General features: G+C 39.9%; 2 protein-coding genes across 2 annotated transcripts; one reads left to right on the top strand and one right to left on the bottom strand.

The window, feature by feature from the left end:
- Positions 1 to 2,322: 2,322 nt before the first annotated feature.
- On the bottom strand, positions 2,323 to 2,803 carry BNAC08G12580D. The gene has a single exon (XM_013854587.3). The coding sequence runs from the start codon at positions 2,692 to 2,694 to the stop codon at positions 2,491 to 2,493; it is 204 nt and encodes a 67-aa protein (XP_013710041.1). The 5' UTR covers positions 2,695 to 2,803; the 3' UTR covers positions 2,323 to 2,490.
- A 17,675-nt stretch (positions 2,804 to 20,478) lies between these two features.
- Positions 20,479 to 25,139, top strand: LOC125591477. Its single transcript, XM_048765795.1, has 3 exons — positions 20,479 to 23,966; positions 24,034 to 24,389; positions 24,452 to 25,139. Exons 2-3 carry the CDS (start codon positions 24,039 to 24,041, stop codon positions 24,533 to 24,535), a joined length of 435 nt encoding a protein of 144 aa, XP_048621752.1. The 5' UTR covers positions 20,479 to 23,966; positions 24,034 to 24,038; the 3' UTR covers positions 24,536 to 25,139.
- Positions 25,140 to 26,795: the final 1,656 nt, after the last annotated feature.

Raw genomic sequence — 26,795 nt, 5'->3', positions numbered from 1 at the left:
ATGTCTAGTCCGTGGACCAGAAGAACTAATACATTCTGAGTTGGAAAACAAAACAAATAAACTAAGAGCAACCTTATTGGTAAGTAACTCGAATATGAATTTTAAAATAAAAAATATAATTATTTTAATATTAATTTAATTATCTAATTAAAATTAATTATTGTTGTTAAATTGAACCAATTAAAAAGAGACATGTGGTATCATAAATTTTTAAGAGTATTTAATAGTATCACTTTTGAAATATTTTTCTTTGTCTTTCTCTTAATTTTCTTAATTTTATTGTTAAGACACTCAATGAATATTAATGGAGGTGCTCTAAGGGCATCATTATCGCCACTTCTTAAGCCCACTTCTTAGCATTTTTGGGTCTAAAAATAAATCAAAAACACGGAAAATGTTTACTAACGGGCCTTAATTAAGAAGTTTGGGCGGACGTCCTTAAGTGCCAGGTGGCAGCTGCATATTGGCTTTACGATTCGAGGAAGGGAAAGTCGCGTTTCGGTCTTCTCATTTCCGTCTTCTTCTTGTTGAGAACTTGTCGGCGAAAGAATCACCATAGGTTCGCCGCAGACGTCCATGCCCAAATCCTCATCCTCTCCTTCATTCCGATCACTCCACATCAATCTGTTGCTAGCTCCTCTCGTTGATTGCCCAAATCGAAATCCTCTTGGTGCATGTCATGCGTCGAAATCCTCTCGGTGCATGTCCTCTCGTTGATAGCCCAAATCGAAATCCTCTCGGTGCATAGCCCAAAACAAGGTATGTGTCCCTCCTCTGTTTTGAGATTTAGAGGATTTTTGTGCGATTATACGATTTCGGTTTGTGATTGTATGGTTTGTATATGAGTAATTTAAATTGAAAATTAGTCTAGATTTAGGGTTTGCTATCTGATTATGGTTCGTATTTCTCGTCTGTGAAACGGTTTGCGATGATACTTTAGTGTTGATTTTTTTTTCTGTGAATACATTGTAGGACTGGCTATATAATGAATTTGCGATGATAATGAATTTGCAATGATACTTTAGTGTTGATTTTTTTTCTGTAAATACATTGCAAGACTGACTATATAATGAATTTGCGATGATACTTTAGTGTTGATCATGAATTGATATGTGCATACATTGTAATAAAGTGAATCGTCTTTTGTGACATTGTTATAGATAACTCTTCCGTATTGTTTGCTATCAAAACACATTGCTAGATTGACTATTGTTTTTAATGTTAGCTCTGCTTTTGTACCATTTTACTGTGGTGGTTAATGCTTGTGAAGTGTTGTTTAGTTTGAAACCAAATTCACCTTTTAATTTAATTGAAGTGTAGTTTGTTTGTAACCGAAGTTTGCTTTATCTTAGTGTAGTTTGTTTGAAAGTTCAAACCAAATCACGTTTTGATTTAATGATCATGTAAACTTGAAAGCTTTGTAGTTGTGTAAAGTGTAATAACTTTTGATTAGACATTGGTAGTTTATGGTTAGTCTTTATTATTGGAACTTATTACACATACAGTTTCACCTATTTAATGCAAATCATCCTCCTTTCTATCATATAATCTTCATCATCTTGTTTCTCTCTTCTTTCCTAAAATGAGTAACCATTCCGGGTTCTCTTCTTTACTCCCTTCTCTGTTCTTATTTCTATGGATTCAAGGCATCCATATAGTCATTCCTCTAGTTATGTAGGACTTCTCAACAGTCAAAATGACCGTGTTCTACATGGAAACTTTCCTTATGAAAGTTTTCCTTCTAGTCAAAACATTGGAGCATCAGATATCCCTCCTTTCAGTTCACAACAATCTGAGGCTCCAAGTCTATAAGAAGACACACCAGTGCAGCGTAGGGAGAGAAGAAAATGGACCTCTGCCGATGACGAGGTTATAATCAGTGTCTGGCCAAACACATCTAAGGATACTATTGTTGGTAATGAACAAAAGGCAGGGACCTTCTAGGAACGCGTTGGAGAATACTTTGCAGCAAGTCCTCGTGCCAAAGCGAATGTTATATGTTTTCTTTCAAATACATCTTTATATGTTATTACTTATTAAAATAAAGAATAAAATTACTAAGAGACAATAAAAGTATCTAGCAATAATCTACACATTTACTCATGTATCTTAACTTTGTCTCTTAATCTCTAAATATTATTAAAAAATATTAAAAGACTTAATTTTTGTCCTAGCAATAATGTTGCTCTAATGAACTCAATAAGTCAAAGCCCAGAGGCGACCTATCTCAAATATGAAAATATATTAATCTCTTTGTTTCCTTTTCTTCTTCTTTTGACGTCATAAAAATTTGAAGCACGTCACACAAGTAAATGGCAAGAGTTCATCAAAATCATATAAAATCTCTATTATATTTCGATACAGATTTACAAAGAGGAAGAGAGGGCATAGAGACACACTCAAGGGAAAAATCTCCGCCGTCACTCTTCTAGAAGAGATTAAAAAAAGATGACAAAATCCAAAATAAAAATCTCTAAAAGTCGTCACAGATCAGAAATCTACAAGATGAGAAGAAAAGTCAGGTATCGGTGACGACCGAATAGTACTGGACGGAGAAGGACAAGGCAAGACGAAACCACCAACTCGTACGACGTTGCTGTCTCCTTGCCGTCTCGGAATAATCCCTGCGGTGAGTTTTGCGAGAGCTGCTGTGTACTCCACTAGTAGACCAGTGATGATTACGACGGAGATCATGATCGGTTATAACTGGAAGACTTGCTGGGGTATCAGGAATTCTCTGATTTTTCTTTTGTTCTTGAGAGCTGCAATGGATGACTTGAGAAAAAGAAAGACCTCTTTATATAGATATGTGATGACTGATGATGAGTTACACACGGACTCACTTTTAATTATCTTTTCTATTTTAAAAAGACAAAACAACCGCGTCGTACGCGCACAACTATACAAATTTGCGTTTAGCTGTCAATGAGTTTTGTTTTGTTTTTTTTTGTTTTATTTAAATATAGTAACTCAGCAACACACTTCGTTGTCAAGAAAATACACTTGTTGTTGCCCTCTAGACTTGTTTTTTTCTCAAAAAATTTTTTTCTAAACTATTTTTTTTCAAGAAGAATTAGGTTTTCGGTTTTAATTTCTTCCCTCAATCCAGAATCAGCCTTTGCTTTAAAAATTGAGACATTGCTCAAGAAAAAAAAGAAAACTTGAGACAGACTTTAAACTATTCTTTCCAAGGAGGCATCAACTAGAAACGCAACAAAACCGACCCCTAATAATAGCTCACGCACACCGGTTATATTACGATTATTTGTTTCTTTATTTGTTATTATGAGTTATTTTATAAAATATGTGGTATATCTGAAAATCATGAAGTCTTTTTGGTTGTTAATATGTTTGTACGAGACCACAAGTATGATGAGCAGTATATTTTATCTGGTTGGAGGTTTTGTTGCACTTGAAAACAAAACAAAAAAACAAAATCAATATAACACGGAGATGGATTTAAGAATTTACTGGTATATGATTGGAACTCTAATGACATATCATTTGACATATGATTGTTTGACATATGATTGGGGATCAAGATTATTTATTTTTATCTATTTATCTATGAAAATATCAAATATTTTGTCTGGATTCTTCGAGGAGGATTATTATATTTTTGTTATAAAAAGAACTGGAATTTATTTGTATCGCAGGAATTTAAATAAGGGCAAAATTTTATACCCGTAGAAATTTTAACACTGATAGAAAGATTATTATTAGAGAGAAGAGAAGAGTGAAATGGTGTGTTTCTAAACGATCGAACTCGATCGTATATATAGAGAAAAAATCTACTGTGCAAATAGTGCATCGGGACCCACATCTTTAATTATTTCAACATTTTCGGTGGCCGCTGCTTTTGACTTTCGTAACACTCCCCCTTGGGGGCCGGTGTCACTATCCGCTCTCGCTTAACGTCTTTGTTGCCTCGTTAAAAACCTTTCCAGGAAAACCCAATGGGAAAAACCATAGTAAGGTAAAAAGAGTACAACTACGTAAGCTCCCCCTTGAATGAACAGTCATAGATCCTTCTGATGGCGCATCCCAATGTTATGGATGTGTTTTCTGAATACCGAGGTAGGGAGTGATTTTGTGAAGAGGTCGGCTGCATTGTCGCATGATCGAACATATCTTACTTCAATCTCTTTATTCTTCTCGAGCTCTTGTGTGTATGAGAAGAACTTCGGAGGTATATGTTTGGTTCTATCGCTTTTGATATATCCTTCCTTCGTTTGAGCAACACATGCAGCGTTATCTTCATATAGAATAGTTGGCTCCGTATTTTCGTCAATCCCACTGCTTGAACAGATGTGTCGGCTTATTGATCTTAGCCATACACATTCTCTACTTGCTTCATGGAGTGCAATGATCTCAGCGTGATTTGAAGAAGTAGCAACAAGTGTCTGCTTCTGAGAACGCCAAGATATGGCGGTACCTCCAATTGTAAAAACATATCCTGTCTGGGATCGAGCTTTGTGTGGATCTGACAAATAACCTGCATCTGCAAAACCAATCATTTGACCTTTTGAACTTTTAGGATAAAACAAGCCTAAATCAGTTGTTCCTTGAAGGTAACGAAAGACATGTTTAATTCCATTCCAATGTCTTCGCGTAGGAGACGAACTGAATCTCGCTAAAAGATTAATGGCAAAAGATATGTCAGGTCGAGTACAATTTGCAAGATACATAAGAGCTCCAATTGCACTTAAGTATGGAGTTTCAGGACCAAGTATTTCTTCATTTTCCTCAGATGGTCGAAACGGATCATTTTCAACATTAAGTGATCTAACGACCATCGGGGTGCTAAGAGGAGTTGCTTTATCCATGTTAAAGCGTTTCAATACTCGTTTGGTATATGTAGACTGGTGTACAAATATACCCTTTCGAGAATGCTCAATTTGTAATCCTAGACAATATTTTGTCTGCCCGAGATCTTTCATCTCAAATTCTCCTTTCAGATAGTTTGATGCCTTTTGGATTTCGTTTTGAGTTCCAATAATATTAAGATCATCAACGTACACCGCGATTATCACAAATCCGGATGTTGTTTTCTTTATGAAAACACAAGGGCATATAGGATCATTCGTGTATCCTTCTTTTGTTAAGTGTTTGCTGAGACGATTATACCACATTCGTCCAGATTGTTTTAACCCATATAATGATCTTTGCAATTTTATTGCACATAACTCTTTAGGTTTGGAACTTAACATTTCTGGCATTTTAAATCCATCTGGGATTCTCATATAGATATCAGTATCTAATGATCCATATAAATATGCCGTAACGACATCCATGAGACGCATTTCAAAATTTTCATTGGCCGCTAGGCTCATCAGGAATCTAAATGTGATTGCGTCCATAACAGGAGAATAAGTTTCCTCATAATCAATTCCTGGCCTTTGAGAGAAACCTTGGGCTACGAGACGAGCTTTGTATCTTGTAATCTCGTTATTCTCGTTTCTTTTTCGGACAAACACCCATTTGTACCCAACAGGTTTTACATCTTTGGGTGTGAGCACAATAGGTCCGAATACATTTCGTTTGTTAAGCGAATCTAATTCGACTTGAATTGCATCTTTCCATTTTATCCAGTCATGTCTCTTTTGACATTCATATACAGACTTTGGTTCTGGATCTTCGTTTTCTTCATTTATTTCCTTTGCTAAAAGGTATGAGAAAACGTCATCAATATCATCCATCTCATTTCGTTTCCATATCTTTCCATTATGGATGTAATTGATAGAAATCTCGTGATTTCCATCAGATTCATGATGCTCTATATTGTCGTTCGATTCACAATTCGCTTCTTCCAAAATATTTTCCGCTATTTTGGGAGTATCATGCTTTTCACATTCCTTACGTTTTCTAGGAAGTTTATCCTTTGAACCAATAGGTCTACCGCGCTTTAAACGTGTTCCTGATTCACGTGTATCAACTGCCGTTCCACCATTTTGTGGTATTTCAATACGAGCAGGAGTATTTTCAGCGTGTATATGTGATTTAGTTACCATTTTGGTATCAGCAAATGCATCTGGTAGCTGATTTGCTATATTTTGTAAATGCATGATACGTCGAACTTCTAGTTCTGACTGTTTCGTAGGAGGATCAAGGTGTAATAACGATGGTACACTCCATTTGATCTCTTTTCCTACTTGTTTATTGTCTCCCCCTAGAGTTGGGAATTCTTTCTCATTGAAATGACAATCGGCAAATCGTGCCGTAAACACATCACCAGTTTGTGGTTTTAGGTATCTTATTATTGATGGAGAATCATAGCCAATATATATTCCCAACCGTCTTTGCGGTCCCATCTTTGTACGTTGTGGTGGTGCTATTGGAATATAAACCGCACAACCAAAGATTTTTAGATGAGAGATATTTGGTTCTTTTCCAAATGCTAACTGTAATGGGGAATATCTATGGTATGCACTTGGTCTTATCCGAATTAGTGCTTCTGCATGCAAAATAGCATGTCCCCATACAGAGGTTGGGAGTTTTGATCTCATGATCAATGGCCTTGCAATTAGTTGCAGCCGTTTAATTAATGATTCTGCCAAACCATTTTGTGTATGAACATGAGCAACAGAATGCTCTACTTCAATCCCTGATACCATACAATAATCATTAAAAGCTTGGGATGTGAATTCACCAGCGTTATCTAATCTAACTCTTTTAATTGGATAATCTGAGAACTGTGCTCTTAATTTGATTATCTGAGTTAGAAATCTCGCAAATGCCATATTTCGAGATGATAACAAACAAACATGTGACCATCTACTCGATGCATCGATTAATACCATAAAGTAGTAGAATGGTCCACACGGTGGATGTATTGGTCCACAAATATCACCTTGGATTCTTTCCAAAAACTTTGGTGATTCTTTGTCAACTTTGGTTGGTGATGGTCTTATGATTAATTTCCCAAGAGCACACGCATCACATGTCATTTTATTACTTTGGTATATATCTTGGGTTTTTATTGAATGACCATGTGAGCTTTCAATGATTTTTCGCATCATTGTAGTGCCTGGATGACCAAGGCGATCATGCCATAATGTAACATCTTCTGGATTTCTTTTTATCACAAGATGTGATTCTATAGCATCAATATAAGTGTGATGCAATCCAGAAGGAAGTTCTGGAAATTTTTCCAGTACAAGGCATTTGCCTGATTTTTCAGAAGTTATATACAAATACTTCTTTCCATTCTCAGTTGCAGACTGAGTGTTATACCCTTGACGGTATATATCTTTGAAACTCAACAAATTTCTCTTAGAATTTGGAGAATATAAGGCATTATCTATGGAAAACTTTGTTCCATTAGGCAACATAAAGTTCGCCTTGCCAATTCCTTCGATCAGGTCTGTAGGACCTGATATTGTGTTTATAGTCATTTTTACTGACTTTAAAGTAGAGAAATATCTCTTATCCTTCAGTATAGTGTGCGTTGTGCCACTATCTGGTATGCAAACTTCTCTACCAATTTGTTTAGTTGTTGTTCCATTTGCTTTCTTATCCATTTCTGTAACACACAGTTAATATTAATAAAGAAAATAAACTTTCATAAGTAAACATATTATTCATCAATAACAAGTACACAATAATTATACATTATATACTTTGAAATACAACAATATTTTGAAAGTGAAATACATAATATTTTATGGCATCACTAGGCATTATTAAGCTTGATCAGTACAAGCACTTCAAATATTTTGATGAGTGGCCTCGTCGAAATCTCCCATAAAGTCAGAGGATTCGAGGTATGTCGATGTTGTACCCACAAGGTGTTCATTAAGATTTACTTCCTTTGCCTTGCCTTTAATAGATTCTTGGTACAATTGGCATAGATGCCGAGGAGTTCGACATACTTGAGACCAGTGTCCCTTCGATCCACATCTGTAACAGACGTTCTCATTTTTATGAGTAGGGTTTTCTTGGGTTTCTTTCCCTTTTACCCGATCAGATCGATTCCATGTGTTGGATCCCCTTCCTCTTGGGTTGTTACTCCTTTCATAGTTGCGGTTAAATCGATAACCACGACCACGACCAAAACCACGATTGTGACCACGGCCACGACCACGCCCACGATAGGAATAATTTCCTTTTTCCGGATTTTTTATATCCGTTGCATTTACCTCAGGAAATGCTTTGGTTCCCGTGGGTCGGGCATTGTGGTTTTTAATGAGGAGGTCATTATTTCTCTCCGCTATTATAAGCGCCACAGCGAGTTCAGAGAACCTCGTATACCCACAATTTCTATATTGTTCTTGTAGAACATAATGATTTTTGTGGAACGTTTGGTAAGTTTTCTCGAGCATTTCTGCTTCCGAGACAGGCTTACCGCAATAATCTAATTGCGCCGCTATTCTCAATATAGCGGAATTGTACGTTTCCACTTTTTCAAAATCTTGAAATCGTAGATTTTTACACTCATCGAGTGCATGGGGGAGAGTAATTTTCTTTTGGTTATCAAACCTCTCCTTCAGAGCTTTCCAAAGATCTAAGGGATCTTTGGTTCTCGCATAATCATGCGTAAGATTTTCATCTAGATGCCTTCTCAGAAATATCACGGCCTTAACTTTTTCATGAGAGGTTGATATATTGCCGTCTTTTATTGTTCCGAGTATTTCCTCGGAATCTAGATGGAGCTCCATGTTCGTAACCCATGCCGTGTAGTTTGTCCCAGTTACTTCCAATGCCGGAAACTGAAGTTTTTCGATTTTTGCCATTTGTATTTCGAATCGCAGAGTGATCGTGCTGATAACGTGTTATAAAAAGAACTGGAATTTATTTGTATCGCAGGAATTTAAATAAGGGCAAAATTTTATACCCGTAGAAATTTTAACACTGATAGAAAGATTATTATTAGAGAGAAGAGAAGAGTGAAATGGTGTGTTTCTAAACGATCGAACTCGATCGTATATATAGAGAAAAAATCTACTGTGCAAATAGTGCAGCGGGACCCACATCTTTAATTATTTCAACATTTTCGGTGGCCGCTGCTTTTGACTTTCGTAACAATTTTATATATATATAAGAGTATCGTTTATAAAACTATAAAGACATATCAAGATTGACGTGTTCACAACTTGGCTGCTGTAAAATAGTCACATCAAATTGATATCAATAATACTGAATCATTTCAGTCAGGGAATTTTTAAATCGAAGAGGGCTTGGAATAAGGGGTGGCCCTTTTCTCTCTCTACCTTATCTCTCCAACTTCTCTCTAGAACTAGATCTCCTCCACCGTATCTCGCTTCCGCCCCTCCGGTTCTCGGTTCGCCGGTACCGTGAGGGGACCACTCTTCTTTTCTTTGCTCTTCATCTGCGGTCTTTGAATCTCGCCGGACTAGTAGATGTGGCGGATCTCGAGTTCCCTAAACGTCTCTGCTTTGTCCAAGCGGTGGTGGTGACCTTGCGCTCGTGCATGTCCGGTTCCGTTGAGGACAGATCCCGGTGTGCTTCCTCAAGAGTCGCCGGTTGCTTCTCTCTGTTTGTGAACGCCAGTGGTGTTTTGTACGGTTTCTGGTCGGTGTGGGGGGGGGGAGGCAGTGAACTGGTTGGTGGTGTGTGGCGATGAGGCGAGGCAGACGAGCTTGAACTGCTTGGATCCATGAGTAAGATTGCTGTTTGAGGACATCGGCGAGTGCGTGAAAGGGATTCCGGCGGCGGCTGATCACGGCATCGGTTCTCACACCGGCTCGGCTTTGACGTCTTTCTCTCTCGCCCGCTAAGCCCCTCCTAGAGAGCCACTCCGCTCATAGTCATACGCTGACCTTTATCGGCTTTCCTTCCGGTGGTGGTTGCGTTTGGGCGTTCGGGTGTCTTTCTCAGCCGAATCCTTGTTCTCCTCTGCCGGCTGTGGTGGCTCGGTGGTTACGTTCGCCTCTGTTCGAGTGTTCAGTGGCGGCGTCTCCCTGCGAGCACTTGGTTAGGGTTTCCAAGGCTCTTTGGTGTTTGGGCCTTTTGGGTCTACTGGTTGGTTGGGCTTCCAGGTCCGAGCCCATTATGGGATGGTTTTTGGCCTTTTTGTTGTTTTGTTTAGTTTAGTTATGGTGTTTAGTTTTATTTTCTTTTCTGCTACTAGTATTCTGTGTAATCTCTGTCACAAACAAGAACTGGTATAATATTTTAACATGTTTACCAAAAAAAAAATTTAAATCGATGTGAGTTGTAAACAATCCGAATTAAATCATTGTTAAATTACCTGAGTCTTGACCTACTGGTAGTCTTTGATAACACGCATCTAGCTAGTCCAGTTTTGATTTTTTTTTCTAAATCAAAATACCTAAACTTATATGATTGCCACCGGTGAAGTGGACCACTAGGTGTATTTAATTGGGAAAATGAATTTAAGTACACTTATGCCGATAGAAACGTATCACAATGCCGTCCATCATCGGTATCAAGCTTGACGTATTCACAACTTGGCTGCTGTAATACAGCTACATACAAATTGATATATAAACAATACTGAAGCATATCAGTTAGGCAGTTATAAAATCGATGCGAGGTAAGAGTAACTCCAATGGTAAGAGCCCATTAGGGGCTCTAATAAATAATTTTATAGTTAATTGTGTGATTTGAAAAGTTTAGAACCCTTGTTAGTGTTATTAATTTTTTCATGGTTCAATGGGAGAACCTCTAAGAAGTTCGTAAATTTTTTTTTTAAAGAAGTTGAATGATTGGATTTCATGGTCCAGTGGGATTTCGACGCAATCAAAGAAGAGAGAGACAAAATCGAGGAAGAATAACCAGACCAAACATCATCTCTGCTAGAGATTTCCACAGACTCGACGACGAGGAGAGAGACCCGATGGTAAGAGCTTTCGACGCAATCGAAAAGAGAGAGACACAATCGAGGACGACAAACAGATTTAACATCTTCTCTGCTCGAGATTTCGACCGAATCGACGACGAAGAGAGAGACCCGACGAAGGATTTTGATGAAATCGAAAAAGACAGATACCAACCGACGAAGAAAGAGAAGAGAGAGACCCGGCAAATTTTTTTCCCTTTTGTGTAAAAACAACAAGCCAATACGCGTGAGCCACGATATGGTTGCTTACCAATTATACTTCCCTTTAATTAAGCACCGGTTCTGTCTAATTAAAGCCTTTTTGATTTTTTTTTTTTTTCAAATTTCTTTTAGAGCTTCTTTTAAGAACCACCGTTAGAGGTGGTCTAACAATCTGAACTAAATCACTGTTAATTACCTGAACCTTGACCTCGTTTTTGATGGCACTCATCTAGCTAGTCCAGTTTTGATATATATCAAAGTACCTAAACTTATACGGTTGCCAGTGTAGTGGACCACTAGGGGGTATTTACTTGGCAAAATGAATTTTAAGTACACTTATGCTGACAGAAACGTATCACAACGCCGTCCATCATCAGTGATTACCATACTCCTATTTTTACAAATGGAATAATTAGTATTTATATACACTACAAGAAAACATAATCTTAACGAGGGCGGTTTTCCTCGTGAATTCGTCGTAAAAGAGGCTTTACGACGAATTAGCGAGGAAACACGTTTGCTCGTTACTCATCCGTCGTAACACATATTTCCTCGCCAATTCGTCGTAACTTAGCGAGAAAAATATTTCGTCGTAAAGACGAAGCACATCATTTCGTCGTAAAGACCAAGTAAATATTCCACGCAAGGAGGTCGCTATATTTCCTCGTAAATACCTCGAAACGAGTTCCTCGTAAACTACACGTAAATACCTTGAAAGTATTTCCTCGCAAAATACACATAACTACCACGAAAGTATTTCCTCGTAAAATACTCGTTTATCTTTCCTCGTCATTTCCTCGTAAATGTTTTCTCGTAAAATACTCGTTTATTTTTTCTCGCCATTTCCTCATAAGGTTTCCACGTAAATAGGTCGTACATTAGCTACGAATTTACTTCATTTTTATTATTTTACAGAATTTAAAAATATAATTAAAAAAATAATTAAAATTATTTAATTTATTAATAAAATTATAATTTAAAATAAAAATAAATCAATACGAAAATATTTTATATATAAATAAGTTTTGAATTTATAATACAACAACCAGAAAAAAAAACTAAGGGTCGTTTATCGCCTGGTAGAATTCATCACTCCTCCTCGCAACATCCGCCTCGTTATGTATGTCGGATGACTCGCCTCGAATGGGATGTTGTTGTCGCATGTTCCTCAACATGGACACCCATTCCGGATTTGTGGCCGCTATAACGTCCAAGAAGCCCTCGACTCCACCCATACGAGATTTTGTCGCGGCCAACTCGTTACGCAGCTCAGTGACTTCATCATCCCGTCGCTGACCATAAGACGATGTCGCTCTCGGAACATCGTTGACGGAACCAATCCCCAACGTCCGTCCCTTTTTTTAGGGACAACCTTAAAAACATAAAATAAATATTGTTAGTAAAAATTTTAAGTTAAATTAAATGAATAATAAAAAATTAAAATTTTAGAAAATTTACCTCCTCGTAAATCTTATCCACTTCTAGTGTGGATAAGGTGGCGGGTAATCCGTTGGTAGACTGCTGGGTCAGCTGGGTCTGGCGGTCTTCAACCCGAGCAACCACGTCGTTGTAGATTTGCTCGGACTTGCCATCTACAAATACGCCCGCCTTGTTCTTGTGGGTCCTCTCGTAAAGTTCCATAAAAGACGGGAGATGTCCCGTCTCTTTGGCGTAAAAAGCATTTAAGAAAGTTAGAATAAAAATATATATATTAAAAAATTTATTTAATAAAATATTTAATTACAATTTCCAAACGGACACCGGCGTGGGGTTTTTGGCCCGTAGTGTGAAGCATCGGCCCGTTTACGTGCTCATCGACCGTGTTACGGGAGTTAGAGCAAGACTGGGCGATTCTAATGGAATCAGGAAGACGCCAATAATGGATGAGACCATCCCACACATCCGTGGTGAGTTCAGCGGGTTTGCCACGCTCATACCCTTTCACGATCCAGTCACCCTTCCAGTTGGAGACCGTGTCCAACAAGCGAACTTTCGCCTTCGCGTTAAACTTCTTCCTCACCCTCTCAGTGATCCCCAAGGACCAATTATATTTTTGCTGTTGGAAAAAATAAATTAACAATTAGTTTTTTAGAAAGTATATATATAAATCATGAAAAAATAAAAGTATATATAATTAATTAATAGAAACTTACAGCGTAAATTTTGAACCACGTCTTTCTGACGTAGTGAGGCGTCTTACTCCAGTTCGGATGTGCCATGGAGAAGTAACCTTTGATCGTGTCGGTTACGTCCGATGCAAGACATCTGTCAACCCCCCACCTGGAAAATACAAATTTAAAATATAAATTATTTTTTAATGTTATAAAAGAATTTTAAACGAATTAAAAAAAAAATTAATGCAACATACCACAAAGTTCCGTCCGGTAGGTCGGGGTCGATGACTGGTAAACCTTCTCTGCCTGGCAGACGGAGAATGTCCTCTACAGTGTACTGCGAGAAAGGAGCACTCGGAGGCACCATCAAATCGGGATGAATATCGGCGGCCATCGGAGGTGCCATCGGAGGAGGCACAGGAGGAGGCATCATCGGATGAGCCATCGGGGAAGGCACATGAGGAGCCGATGGTGCACTAGAAGAAGTAGACCCGGAGACTCTCTGAGTGTACTGAGTCTCGGGGACAGTCTCCTGACCCGAAGAACCGGGAGCTGAAGAAGAGGCCGGGTCTAAACGACTACCCGGCTCACCGAACATCTCTCCGTAATGGGCAGTAAGTCTTCCTTTTCGAACCTGGGAAAAAAATTTAATTTTTAAAATTAACATCAACAGTATATTTCCCAACATTATCCACCTAATCAACACTAAATAACATAAAATCCGTAAACCTATGTAAATTTCCTATACTAACCACTTAATCTATCCTAAACTAACCAAATTAGAGAGGAATTAGAGAGGCTTAACATTGCTACGAAATGGAGAGGAAGTGGAGAGGAAGTAGAGAGGAAAGAAAGAGTGAGTGCTTGGGGGTATATATAAGATTACATATCGTCGCAAATTCCTCGTAAGTTTATGACGAAATAGCGAGCAGTTACAAAGGCCCGTGTTTTATTGTACGAGGAAATAGCGAGGAATTACAAAGGCCCGTGTTTTTATATACGAGGAATTACAAAGGCCCGTGTTTTTATATACGAGGTATTAACGACGATTTTGCTTACGTGGAATTGGCGAGCCGCGCTTTCCTATAAATATACCCACAACTCTCATTCTCAAACCACACACAAACTCCCAAATCACATCCTATCTCAAATCACACTCCTCAGCAAAATCCTATTCAAATTATAAATATTTGAAAAAAAGGAAAAGAAGAAGATATTAGAATTCATGTGGGCGAGACTTACGTATTATAATTGCTGGAAGTCTTGCCACATGTGAATCTGGTATCTTTCTTCTTTTTCTTTTTTTTTCTGGTTTTTACACTACGAGGTATTTACGACGATTTCGTCCTACGTGGTGTTTACGACGATTCTTTTTACGTGGTGTTTACGACGATTCCTATTACGTGGTGTTTACGACGATTCCCACTACGTGGTCTTTACGACGATTTCTACTTACGTGGAATTAACGAGTGTTATGTTTAAATCCCTAAAATCCGAAACACCAAACCCCAAACCCCATATTCCTTATTTTCTACTTCATATATTCCAAACCCCATCTTTATTTTTAAATTTCGTCGTTATTTCCTCGTTGGCTTAGCATACGTGGTATTTATGACGATTTCATCCTACGTGGTGTTTACGACGATTTGCTCTTACGTGGAATTAACGAGCCGCGCGTTCTTTATTTTCATATTTCGTCATTATTTCCTCGTTGGCTTACGAGTCATTTACGATGATTTTTACTTACGTGGAATTAACGAGTGTTATGTTTAAATCCCTAAAATCCGAAACCCCAAACCCCAAACCCCATATTCCCACATTTGCTTATTCATAAAACAAACTCCCACATTACCTATTCATTAAACAAACCCCACATTACTTTATTCATAAAACAAACCCCACATTACCTTATTCATGAAACAAACTCCCACATCTTATTCATAAAACACACTACACAAAATCAAATACATCAATCGGATACATCGATATTCTCGTCATCACTAGAAACATCATCATTTTCATTAATCTCGTCTTCAACAGCTTCGTCTGTGGCATCATCGGTAAGATCTTCGTACTCGTGATTATGCGGATCAATGAGAAGGATGTCATCAATTTCTTGTTCAGGTTCCTCGACTTCATTTATCTGTTCTTCATGCAATGGTGGTTCTTCTCCACTGATGATTCGTCCTCGAGGTGTAACTTTGATCACTGCTAACCAATTTATACCTGAATATGTCATCCGAGGCTATGGAAGGAAGCTAACTTGGCCTGCTTGTGAAGCTAAGATGAAAGGCTCGAATTTGTTGTACCTTCGTCCACCGTTGACATCAACTACACCGAATTTATTAGACCGAACACCTCTGTTGACGACGGGGTCGAACCATTCACATTTGAAGAGGACGCTTTTCAGCTTCAGTATCCCTGGAAATTCGACTTCAATAATCTCCGTCAAGATCCCGTAGAAATCGGTTTCCCCTTTCACACATATTCCATAGTTACTGGTCGCCCGCTGTCTACCAATTATATAATTAATTATACTTATATATGTTTCGAAGTGTCCATATATGTTACCTTTCAAAATAACGCATCAATGGATCCTCGCAATTGAGTAGAATATAGGTGTGTGCACTATGAGCGTCTTGTTCACTCGACCACCAAACCTTTTTAGACTTCCCACCGAGTCGCCCAATCTGGCTAAAGATGTCTGGAACACCAGCAACTGCATATTTTGGCGCAACACCACCATCATCATATCTTCTTGGAGATCTTCTCCGGGCGCGTACTTTTGACGCAAAGTAGTACGATGTGAAGTGAGAAACTTCTTCCGTCAAACTTCCAGCAATTATAGAACCTTCAACTTTGGCGAGGTTCTTTGCTTTTCCCTTCAAATATTTTATGGCTCGCTCATACTGATACATCCATCCGTAATGTACAGGTCCACGAAGCAATGCCTCATATGGGAGGTGGATAGCTAGATGCTCCATGGCGTTAAAAAATCTGGGAGGAAATATCTTCTCCAAGTTGCACAATAAGATGAGAATGTTCTCCTGAAGCTGTTCCCCAACTTCTTCTTTAAGAGTGTGTGTGCTCAGATCCCTGAAAAATGCTCCAATGCCTTTTATATTTCAAAAAAAAATTAAACACATTGTTAGTCATATATTATTTTGCAAATTAGACCATTATAAAATTATTGTGATATAATACACTACGTACCTGTAAGTGCTTCATGTACGTTTGTTGGAAGTAGCTCTGCAAATGCAAAGGGCAGTAGTCGTTGCATAAAGACATGACAATCATGACTCTTCATCCCGGAGAACTTTTGACCCTTTTCAACACATCTAGAGAGATTCGAAACATACCCATCGGGGAACTTCACTTCTGATGCCACCCAGTTGAACAACACCGACTTTTTTTCTGAAGATAATCTGAATATCGGAACGGGAACTTGTCCTTTGCTTTTAATATGTAACTCGCTTCTTGAGAAAATATCCGGCAAGTCCAACCTCGATTTTATGTTGTCTCTTGTCTTCCCTGGGACATTCAATATTGTATTCATGATGTTCTCAAAAAAATTCTTCTCTATATGCATCACATCGAGGTTATGGCGCACAAGAAGATCCTTCCAATATGGCAACTCCCAAAATATACTCTTGTTGTGCCAGTTGTGATGAACACCGTAAGAATCGGGCATATTACGAGGGACATGCCAATTACCACCCCAACGAACTATTTCGTTAGCTCCGTAGTAGTCGATTTGCGCTTCAATTTGTTCTCCAGTTAGATATGGAGGAGGAGTGTCTCTCACAACCTTTTTGTGCCTAAACTAATTCTTGTTTCTTCGGTAAGGATGGCCAATAGGAAGAAATTGACGGTGACAATCAAACCAACTTGTCTTCCTACCATTCTTCAGTTGAAACGCATCTGTCGTTCCATTACAATATGGACAAGCTAATCTCCCATGTGTAGTCCATCCAGACAACATCCCATAGGCAGGAAAATCACTTATGGTCCACAAAAGCATCGCTCGCATCGTAAAATTCGTCTTCGTTGAACAGTCATACGTCCTCACCCCTGTTGACCAGAAATCCTTCAACTCTTTTATCAGTGGTTGTAGGAAAACATCCAGGGACCTTTTTGGATGGTTTGGACCAGGTATTAATATGGTCAAGAATAGCAACTCTCGTTGCATGCACATCTCCGGTGGCAGGTTGTATGGTGTAAGAAAGACTGGCCACAATGAATATTGTCTCCCTGACATTCCGAACGGACTAAATCCATCTGTGCATAGTCCGAGATACACATTCCGGCTATTGCTAGCGAAATCCGGATGTACTTTGTTGAAATGTTTCCAGGCTCTTGCATCTGATGGATAGTCATCTTACCATCCGTCTGAGTATGCTCGGCATGCCATCTCATCTTTCCAGCAGTCTGCTCTGATTGATACAATCTTTTCAATCTGTCTGTAATTGGTAGGTACCACATCCTTTGGTATGGTACCCTATTACGTCCCCGTCCTTGCGGCTTGAATCGTGGCTTCTTGCAGAATCGACATTCTTCTAGCTTCTCATCATCTCCCCAATAGATCATGCAGTTGTCGATGCAAACATCTATCATCTCCGAAGGTAACCCAAGACTATAAACCAGTTTCTGAATCTCATAATAAGAATCAGCAGACACATTGTCTTCCAGCAAATACTCTTTAAACAAGTCCGCCCATTCGTTCATGCAACTTTCAGGTAGATTGTGATCAGTTTTAATATTCATCATTCTAGCAGCTAACGACAATTTAGAGAGACCTTCTCTACACCCACTGTAAAGTGGTTGATTCGCCGCGTTTAACATTTCGTAAAACTTTTTTGCATCTATATTAGGTTATTCATCTACATCATGAGCTATGAATGCATCAGCTACCATATCATGAACCCTATCATAATCTACCATCTCCTCCTGATGGTAACTATGTTCATTATGCAAATGATGATCAACCGGTTCTTTTTCCTGAAAATTGCTATTACTACTACTAGCTTCATTCTGATCATAATTAAAACCTTCTCCATGTTGAAACCAGATATAGTAATTTGGCGTGAAACCTCTATTTATTAAATGCTTCCAAACATTTTCACGGTTTGCCAGTTTCGAATTGTTGCATTTCCGACAAGGACATAATATCTTACCACTTTCTTGGGCGAGCGGTGTTGAATCTGCTTGATGCATAAATGTCTCCAGGCCCGCAAGGTATTCTTTCGTCACTCTCCCGTTAGCATCTCTATGCATATACATCCACTTCCGCAACTCGTAAATAGTTCCGGAGCCAGCCATTTTTTTTTCTTTCACGTTTTTTGTTGTTGGTGTGTTTAAAATGATGTTCAAACATCCATATTTATAGGAAATTTCGAATCTGGTAGTTGTAATTTTTCTATGAATTTACGACGAAAATTAATTAGGTGGCAAAAAAAAAAACGTGTAACACCTACAAAGTTGGTGGATTCAAAATTTCCTCGCTAAATACACGTAAATTATTTCCTCGTAAATAACACGCGAAGTTTACGTCGTATTTACGAGGAAATAGTATTTCCTCGTAAAATACTCGTCAAATTACATCCACTTTACGACGAAACGCTTTTGTCGTTACTTTACGAGAAAATAACGATGACATTAGTTTTCCACGTAAGTTTCTCGTAAAATCGACGTAAATTTACGAGGATTGTTTTTCCTCGTTAAGCATGTGTTTTCTTGTAGTGATATGTCTCATCTTTGATAAAATAAATATCTCATCTTTGATTTTTTATTTGGAATATATCCATCTATCTGTGGACTTTTGCGTTATTTTTGGAAATTTTTACCTTGTCACTGACTTTAAACAAACAACATACTCAATCTGTTCAAAAACACTCTATCCGTTTCAAAGCAGATGGTGTTTTGAAGAATTTTGATATTTCACAATACATGTTTTGATATTTTTTTATTGTCAATTTTAGTTTTAATGAAAATTGTGTCACCAATAATGCTTTATAAATTTTCTTATGATTGGCTGAACTAGTTTTAATTTATATTTCTAATGCTATTTTTAAAAATATATCTTAATTTTTGTGTCTTTCAACGGTTTAATCAAAACATCAACTATTTTAAAACCAAAAGAAAAAGTATACCATAAATACCAACAACTCAAATTCTTTTTCAGTAACTGAGATATCCAGACTCAAAAGATATACTAGTTATCTGATTTTTTAATAAAATTACGTAAACTTGCAAATAAAATGTGATGGGCATTATAATTTTTTTTGTCCAGGAACTCTGACGCCAATTCAAGGAAGAAGTATGAGGATGTGGTTGAGTCGGTGAAAGATTCACGAGATGCTTTATATCTTCGTCAATGCATGTTTCAGGGGAACGTGAGTGTTTGATTCTCTATCCTTTCTTTCCTTTTCTTTATTGTGCAAACTCTTATATATAGACTTACTGGAATCGCAGCTCTTCTCAGGTTCCCTTTATCAGACTTCAAACATATTGAGATGTAACAAATCTTCGGCTAAAGAAAACAATACAAAATCGTATAGGTTTCATTATAATTTTTAGTCTTACTTTGTAGTGCTTTTAGAACTTGCTTTCTATTTAAATAAAGAAAGTAAATGATACAGCCCAATTATAATTAGGTAGTGTACAGAGGGGTTGGAAGCCCAATTACTTTAATAGCCTAAAATATTACCCAAAGAATACATTGTATAGCCAAACGAGTAGAAATCAGTTGAATTGAACCAAGTGTGGAAGTATCTACATCCAGAAGTTGCTAGACATCATTAATACTAATCCTTAATACAGTTGCTGAAAAGAGGCAACTGGGTCTCGTGGTTTCTAGGAACGTTGGCGACAGAGACTGGAGTTGGTTGGATGATATGGATGAAAGAGAAATCAAGAGGATTGGAGATTAAGACGAAGACGACGAGGAGTGGAATGTTTTGGGTCTCGGCCACGCCATGGTGAGTTTCTTGTTGCCGACAAACCATTATAGGTACATTACACTAACAATTGTCAGTTTTTGATATACTCTAAATAATCTTTCAGTTTTTATCTGATGATGTCTTTATAAACAAGCAACGGATGGTTGCAGCTATAAGAGTACCTCCAATAGACGGTTCTACCAATTGGAGTTCTAAAAATGAATATATGTATATGTATATATTGTATATGTGTATGTAGTTGTGGGATCCACTAAATAGTGTAAAACCCCTATCCAAAGGTTTTAAAAGTTTTGTTTTTAGAACATTTGGGTAGGGATTCTACACTATTTAGTGGACCCCACAACTACATACACATATACAATATATACATACACACATATTCATTTTTAAAACTCCAATGGGTAGAACCCCATTGGAAGTGCTCTAAGGCGGCAGCTAAAGGGTTATTGTCCAACACTCTTGTTACTATCGCGAGATTAGGTTGTCCATGTACATTCCTTCATCACCGCAGGGTCCTAGCTGCGAAATTATTTTGTACCTTTTAATATTTATATTTATCTAATGTTGAAAATATTTTTAAAATTTAATCAGTAATACTGTGTATATTTTTTGATGAAAATAAAACTATATATATACAAAATATTTTTTGGGCTTTTTTCAATTTAATTTATTATATTTTTTTAATAAAAATATAGATTTATAAAAGATTGGGTTCTTTAATTATTAATATATGGAGGATACATGCTTGGGTCCGGGAGGATCACACAATTTGTCTCCTCTATTCAGCCGGCCATGTCTCCGTGCGTGCCATATGACATGTAATGCTGGAGACACATACACATCAGAGATCTTTACACGATATTGATATAATGTGTTTTTGGCACATTATATGTATGTCTTACTAATAGTTTTCAAGGTTTTATCGAGTTTTTTTAGTCCCTTTTCGAGTCATAACATGTCTAGAGTTGCATTGGATGAGAAATGGCCCAGCTAAAAGAAAAGAAGAGAAAAAAGTATGAATTGGAGTCTTTCGCGCAGAACAGTCGACCGGAGCAGCCTGACTGCCTGCTCCAGCGACAGAGATAAAAAAAAAAGTTTCCAAATATTTCGGGATTTGCCCTAGATTTCCTATTTCTTTCCTATAGCCGCATGTGGCTCCCGTATATACAGTCTCCTATTTATTATTTTAGACCTACCTTAGTTTTTACGCAAGAAAAGACCTGTGAGAGCTTTGATTTTAGCGATTTGCTACTTGTAAGGGAGAAGGCCTCATCTATCTCATAGAGAAGATTATCCTGAACCCTCTGATTTCTTTGATCTATTATATGCAGTATTATTCAGAAATCATGCTTCTCTGTTCTTGTGTTATGTCTGAGTAGTCACCGAGTTAGTTTAGGGTTCTAGGGTTTTGGATTCGTAAGCTGAAGCATAAATAAGTCATCTAAAGATTGTCTACATTCATATCTGTTCTTATTGCTTGCATTGAACCGATCACTTAGTGCATGAATTAGGGTTAATCAATATAGCTAGCCGTTAATTGATAACTTGATATGATTTGAATGAGCTTTGCATCCCTAGTCAGCGAGAGTAGATATTAAGGTGTATCGTGAACATATCGGACTTGATCTCTAAAGCTTGCTATCACATCTTGATCCAAACGAGAGTTTAGGCATCAAGACCAATTTGCAAAGGAATCAATACCACGAGAGTGGGTTTATTCAACCTGAGTGATTCGAGTTTAGACTTGTTGTTAGGGGATTTTTGTGTAGGCTCTTTGTGAGTACTACGGAACGATGGATAGGCTGGTAAACCGGGTGAGTTTTTGTATGTATTTCGTGAGGATTTTGAGAGGATAATAAAGAGATAGGCTTGAAGAGACTTTTATTAGATAGAACAAGCAAGATTACAAGGTATTGAGTAGGAACCCTAATTCTAGCCGTCTAGTCTTGGTCTCTAAGTCTTGGAAAAGTCGATCCCTTGCTTTAGGGTTTTAGTAGCTCTTATATAGTCGTCTGGGAGTCGGTTCCATTAGGTTAAACTCTTCCATATTCGGAAATATGGAAGGTTCTCCTTATCGGAAGTTTTCTATTTCTTGGAAGGGAGCTCGGTTCCAGGGACCGAACTCGGGGTTCCTTCTAGCGGGGACCTGGAGCCTTCCCTTATCGGGGACCCGAGGATCTGGGTCCTGCCTGAAGGCTGGAGGAAATGATACCGGAGTATTTTTCCCCAACAGTTTGCCTCTTATTTCTCGATTTCGTCGTCGAAGTCGGGGAATAACCTGTGCACTCAAGTTAACTAAGGTTTCTCATTCTCAGCAGGCTCCCCTTAGGCAAGACCCGTTCCATTGATCTTGCTATCCTGGGTTCCACTCAAGCCGGAACTCATTCTGAACCCAGGTGAGGATCGACTCCTTCGTGTTTGACCGGAGTCTAGTAGTAGTTTCTCTTATCTTCTGGAGATGACGAGGCTGGAGCTCTGGATTTTGAACCGCGCGCGGGCTGGAGAGAGTTCTTGCTGGGAGAATCCAGGGATCTTTGAGGCTATGATCCTTTGCTTTGAGGAAAGGCGGGAGTGCTACGGAGTCGATGCTTCGACTCTGCAAATGAGAGAGTTCCTATTGGAGAGGACCGAGGCTTCTTAAGGGTGAGATTCCCCGAGCTGGGGAAATAGTAAGGGGCACCCTTACGGTCCCCGTATTTTGGTCCAAAAGTTTGGCGGGAAAAGGGGGAGCTCTTCGATGTTTGTCTCGAGATTCGTATTCACGCGTGGTCTTTCCCCCGACGCGGGTAAAGTGTTTCTAGGGTTTTCGATTCTACCCCTCCGATTCCTCCTCCTGATTCCTTTAGTTTCCTTTTCTCTCCCTCTCGAAGATTTCTTGCGATCTCCATATCTCGACTTGGGTCCTCATTCTGCAGGTAACTTCTTCTTCTCTTTCGCCTACTTTTAGATCATTTTTTCTTTCCGCTCTTGAGATGAGGACTGAGTCGGGTCTCTCTCCAGATTCTTCTTCCATAGGTAGTAGAGTTAGATCTAGTAGATCGAGGGTTGCTTCGACGGAATCTATGGATTCTTCTGATTCTTCTCTGGATCTGACCGCCAAAATGAAAAATCCCAAAGCTATCGTTGCTAAGAGAGCTTCACCGGTAGGGGGAGCTGATATCCTCCGATTGGCCCTCCTTCGGTGAGAGGGACTGAGGAGGTCGCGGTTTGGAGGAAGAAGTACGAGCTCCCTGATGATGTTGCTGTTCGAGTACCTGATCCAGAAGACAGGGTTTCTGATTTCGGTGTGGATGAGGTTCCTGTCTACGAGGGTTACTTCGCGTATGGGTTCAGGGATCAAATTCCCTCATTGGTAGCTAAGATGTCCGAAACCCTAGGGATTTCCCCAGGTCAACTAAACCCTTCGGCTTGGAGGACTTTAATAGATCTGCATAATTTAGGTGACCTCAACGGACTTGTGATTGGAGTGGCTGAGGTCCTGTTTTCTTACTCTGTCTCTCCTCTAGGTGGCGCAGAGTGGAGGTATCACCTTCATCCTCGAGGCAAGGAGCCCCCAGTTCGGGAAATTCTCAAGAAGGAGAGAAAACGGCTTCCGGCCTTTGAGGAAACTGGACGGAAAAATTTGCCTTTATGCACCTCCCGGGCTTTTCCTCTATTTGGCGATTGGAGGGTAGGCTAGTCGTAGGAACCAAGAAGGTTATCTAGATACTAGGATACTAACGAGTTTTTGTCCTTTTGATGCAGATTTGCCTCGTGTTGACTATTCTTCGGGGAAGGATACCATCGAGCAGGTGTTGAAGCTTCCTCTCGAGCGACGTCAGATTCCTTTTCTCGTGAGCAAAGCAGCACTAAAGCGTTGCAGTATCTGGGGTAAGCTTTCCACTTTCTTCCATACCTTTTCTTATAGTTGCTGACTTGATCTACTTTCATGTGCTAGGTGAGATGTCAGGATCCAAGGGTGACGAGGCTCTGGCAGAGTACAAGAAGGCCCTTGAGGTGATGTCCGCAAGGAAAGCTGCCCCCAAGCGAGTTTCTCCTACCAAAGACGATGACGAGGTGCAGATTATCAGGAGTAGGAAACGTCAGGCGGTTGCTGCTGCAGCTCCTTCCTCTTCCAAGAAGAAATCCAAGGCGTCAGGCTCTTCTCCTAAAGTTTCTCCCTCTGCCCCTTATGACTGGGCCACAGTGCTCACCAACCTCAACGCGAAGGTGTTCCCTTCGACTCCGGTGCTTCTGGCATCGGAAGAAGATTCTTCCATGGCTATTCAGTCGCTTCAGGGTGACTTGCTTCAGGTAATACCTCATACGATTCTTTGGTCTTTTGGTTCCGGCTGCTGATCAGAGCTTATGCGTAGGTGGCGTCTCAACTATACCATCTCGGGGAGAGGACGGAAGGTGTAGCTTCTACAAATGTTGAGATGGATACTCTGGCCTCCTAGCTGCGCGAGGAAAAAGATGCTTCTATAGCCAAGGACAAGGAGATCAAGGCGTTGAGGCTCAAGGTGAGGAACCAATAGGAAGCAGGGGAGGTTGCGGCAACAGAGAACGTTTGTCTGAGGAGCCAAATGAAGAATAGGGAGGAGGGCTGAACGATCTGAAGTATGCCGCAGAAACCTTTGAGGCCGAGAAGGCCATGGCTGTGAATGGTGCCAAGGTCGTGGCTCGATGGGAGCTGATGCGGGAGTGGCTTTGTGGTCAGACCGATAGCTGGGATCCTGTGAATACCCTAGAGCAGTACAAGACGGTGAAGATCACCGAAGCAGAGCTTCTAGGACTCCCAGCTCCCTCCTTTGAATATGAGCCTCAGGTCCCTGGTGACGAGGAAGTGAAAAAGACGCCGGAGCCCGCTGCTGACGACCCTCCTGCCAACTGATCTCGATATTTTGTTGTTCGTACTCCTGACCCCGCAGAGGTGTTTTATTTTGTAACTGCCGTTGGTGAAGGCTTTAAAACTCTCGACCAGGCCTTTGTGCCTTTTTATTTTGCTGTTTCAAACGATGGCCCTGTTGTGGCCTTTTGATTTATGCTTTCCGGATTTGCATTTTTCGTTTGCTTGCTTGTCCTTCGTCTTTGGGATCTTTAGCTCTGTGATTTCCAACAATCTTTCGGAAGTTTGTAGGTTGTTTGAGTGACCCTGGGATCTTGAAGCTTGACTCATTAGTCAGGATTGGAGAGCTGGTGAATACTGCTCAAGTGAGCTAAGCGTTGATTGCTTGAGGGTCTCTTACAGGACCTGGGCCGCATGGGCTCTAGATGTTATGGTTGTCGGAGGGCCCATGGACCCCGGGTGTTAAGGTTCCTTGGAACCTTTGGACCTTGCAATGATCAGACCTCGTGGGTCTCGTACGACTGGATCTACTCTGGGGACCCTGGGGTCGGTTGGAGAATTTTAATAATCTTGGGACCCGGGGGTCTCTTCTTAGGGGACCCGTGGGTTCTGGACCCTGAGGTCTTGAGTTGGACACGTGGTCTTTGGACCCTGGAGTCTTTTTAGGGAACCAATGAGTTCTTTGCCCTGAGGCCTGTCTGAGCCCGGAGTTCTTTCTCAGAACCCAGAATTAAGGTTTTAAAGGGACCGCATTCTGCCACCCTAGGTGAGGCCACTCTCGGTACCTGTTGGGGTATCGCATTCTACCGCTCGGAAGCTGGTCACTATCGAATTCCCGTGCTGCATGCTGCTTTCTGCAGAAAGCCACTATCAGACTTTAGAGGGTGCTGGTGTGGGTGAAAACCCAAGTGCCAGGCTTTGCTACTTTCCACGTCTGGAGAAGTAGAATATTATGTGGTGCTCCCGGACTTTTGCACTTGCTCAAGGGCAATTATACCTCGTGTCCCCTGTATTATTCTAGCACGTAGCGTTTTAATACATGTACTTTCATATTTTTGGTATTTTTGTTTGGGACCCCAATATACCTGAGGCTATACATGGGTTTTAGGTAGTATTGACAGCATACTCGGGCTTGCGCAGACCCATTCCTACCTTATGCCTTATATCCGTTTTGTTTTTTCGTGGTCGTACCACTTGTCATTAAGGGTTGGCCAGGATCGAAGGTCTCTTGGACCTGATCCAGCTTGTTTGCCCCTTTAAGTATTATGGCATTCCTACTACTCTTTTATAGTCGGAACTATTTTACTATATAAGCTTTGTCCGGAGACGTTTCAGCGTACATAGGAGTAGGAAAACATAATGCTTAAATAATAGATAAAATAATTCATAGAAATCATGGTCCAGAGACCGTACAAAATATCAGCTTGCGAGGTACCCCGCAGGGTTTGACTTGCTTTTGGGACGAGCGTCCTTGCCGGAGGGTTCCTCCTTCTTCTGCGGGGTTCAGCCTCTTTCTTGGGTCTAGGGACCGCGGTCGAGACTCGTTTCATGCCCCGGACCTTAGTGTTCGGGGACCACTATCTCTTGTTGATGAAGGTTTTTAGCATTTCCATGAAACGTGTAGTCTCATTCATCCACCGGAGCAACTAGGTTCGGAGGCCTCCTGCCTGGCTAAGTGTCTCCATCCTGCGTTTGCGAGGCGCCCTTTGCTCCGGAGCCGTCCGATATACCCTCTGAGGAGGTCCCCTTGAAGTACTCGTGCCCCACTTGTTTATCCGCGAGACCACTGGCTGATACCTGATAAGGTTTTCGGTGATCTTGTCTATGTGAGGCGGGGGACGAGGGTCCTGCGAGGACCAGGGCTTGCAAGC

The sequence above is a fragment of the Brassica napus genome, chromosome C8, assembly GCF_020379485.1.
Source record: "Brassica napus cultivar Da-Ae chromosome C8, Da-Ae, whole genome shotgun sequence".
Classification (NCBI taxonomy): Eukaryota; Viridiplantae; Streptophyta; class Magnoliopsida; order Brassicales; family Brassicaceae; genus Brassica; species Brassica napus.
The sequence above is the reverse complement of the archived record's forward strand: the minus strand, read 5'-3'. Positions and strand labels throughout refer to the sequence as shown.

Bases quoted from the DNA above. Each gene is read 5' to 3' on its own strand.
- BNAC08G12580D (XM_013854587.3), bottom strand. From the start codon at position 2,694: ATGATCTCCGTCGTAATCATCACTGGTCTACTAGTGGAGTACACAGCA.
- LOC125591477 (XM_048765795.1), top strand. From the start codon at position 24,039: ATGTCAGGATCCAAGGGTGACGAGGCTCTGGCAGAGTACAAGAAGGCC. The intron at 24,390-24,451 runs GTAATACCTCAT...GCTTATGCGTAG, and splicing joins TTCAGGGTGACTTGCTTCAG to GTGGCGTCTCAACTATACCA.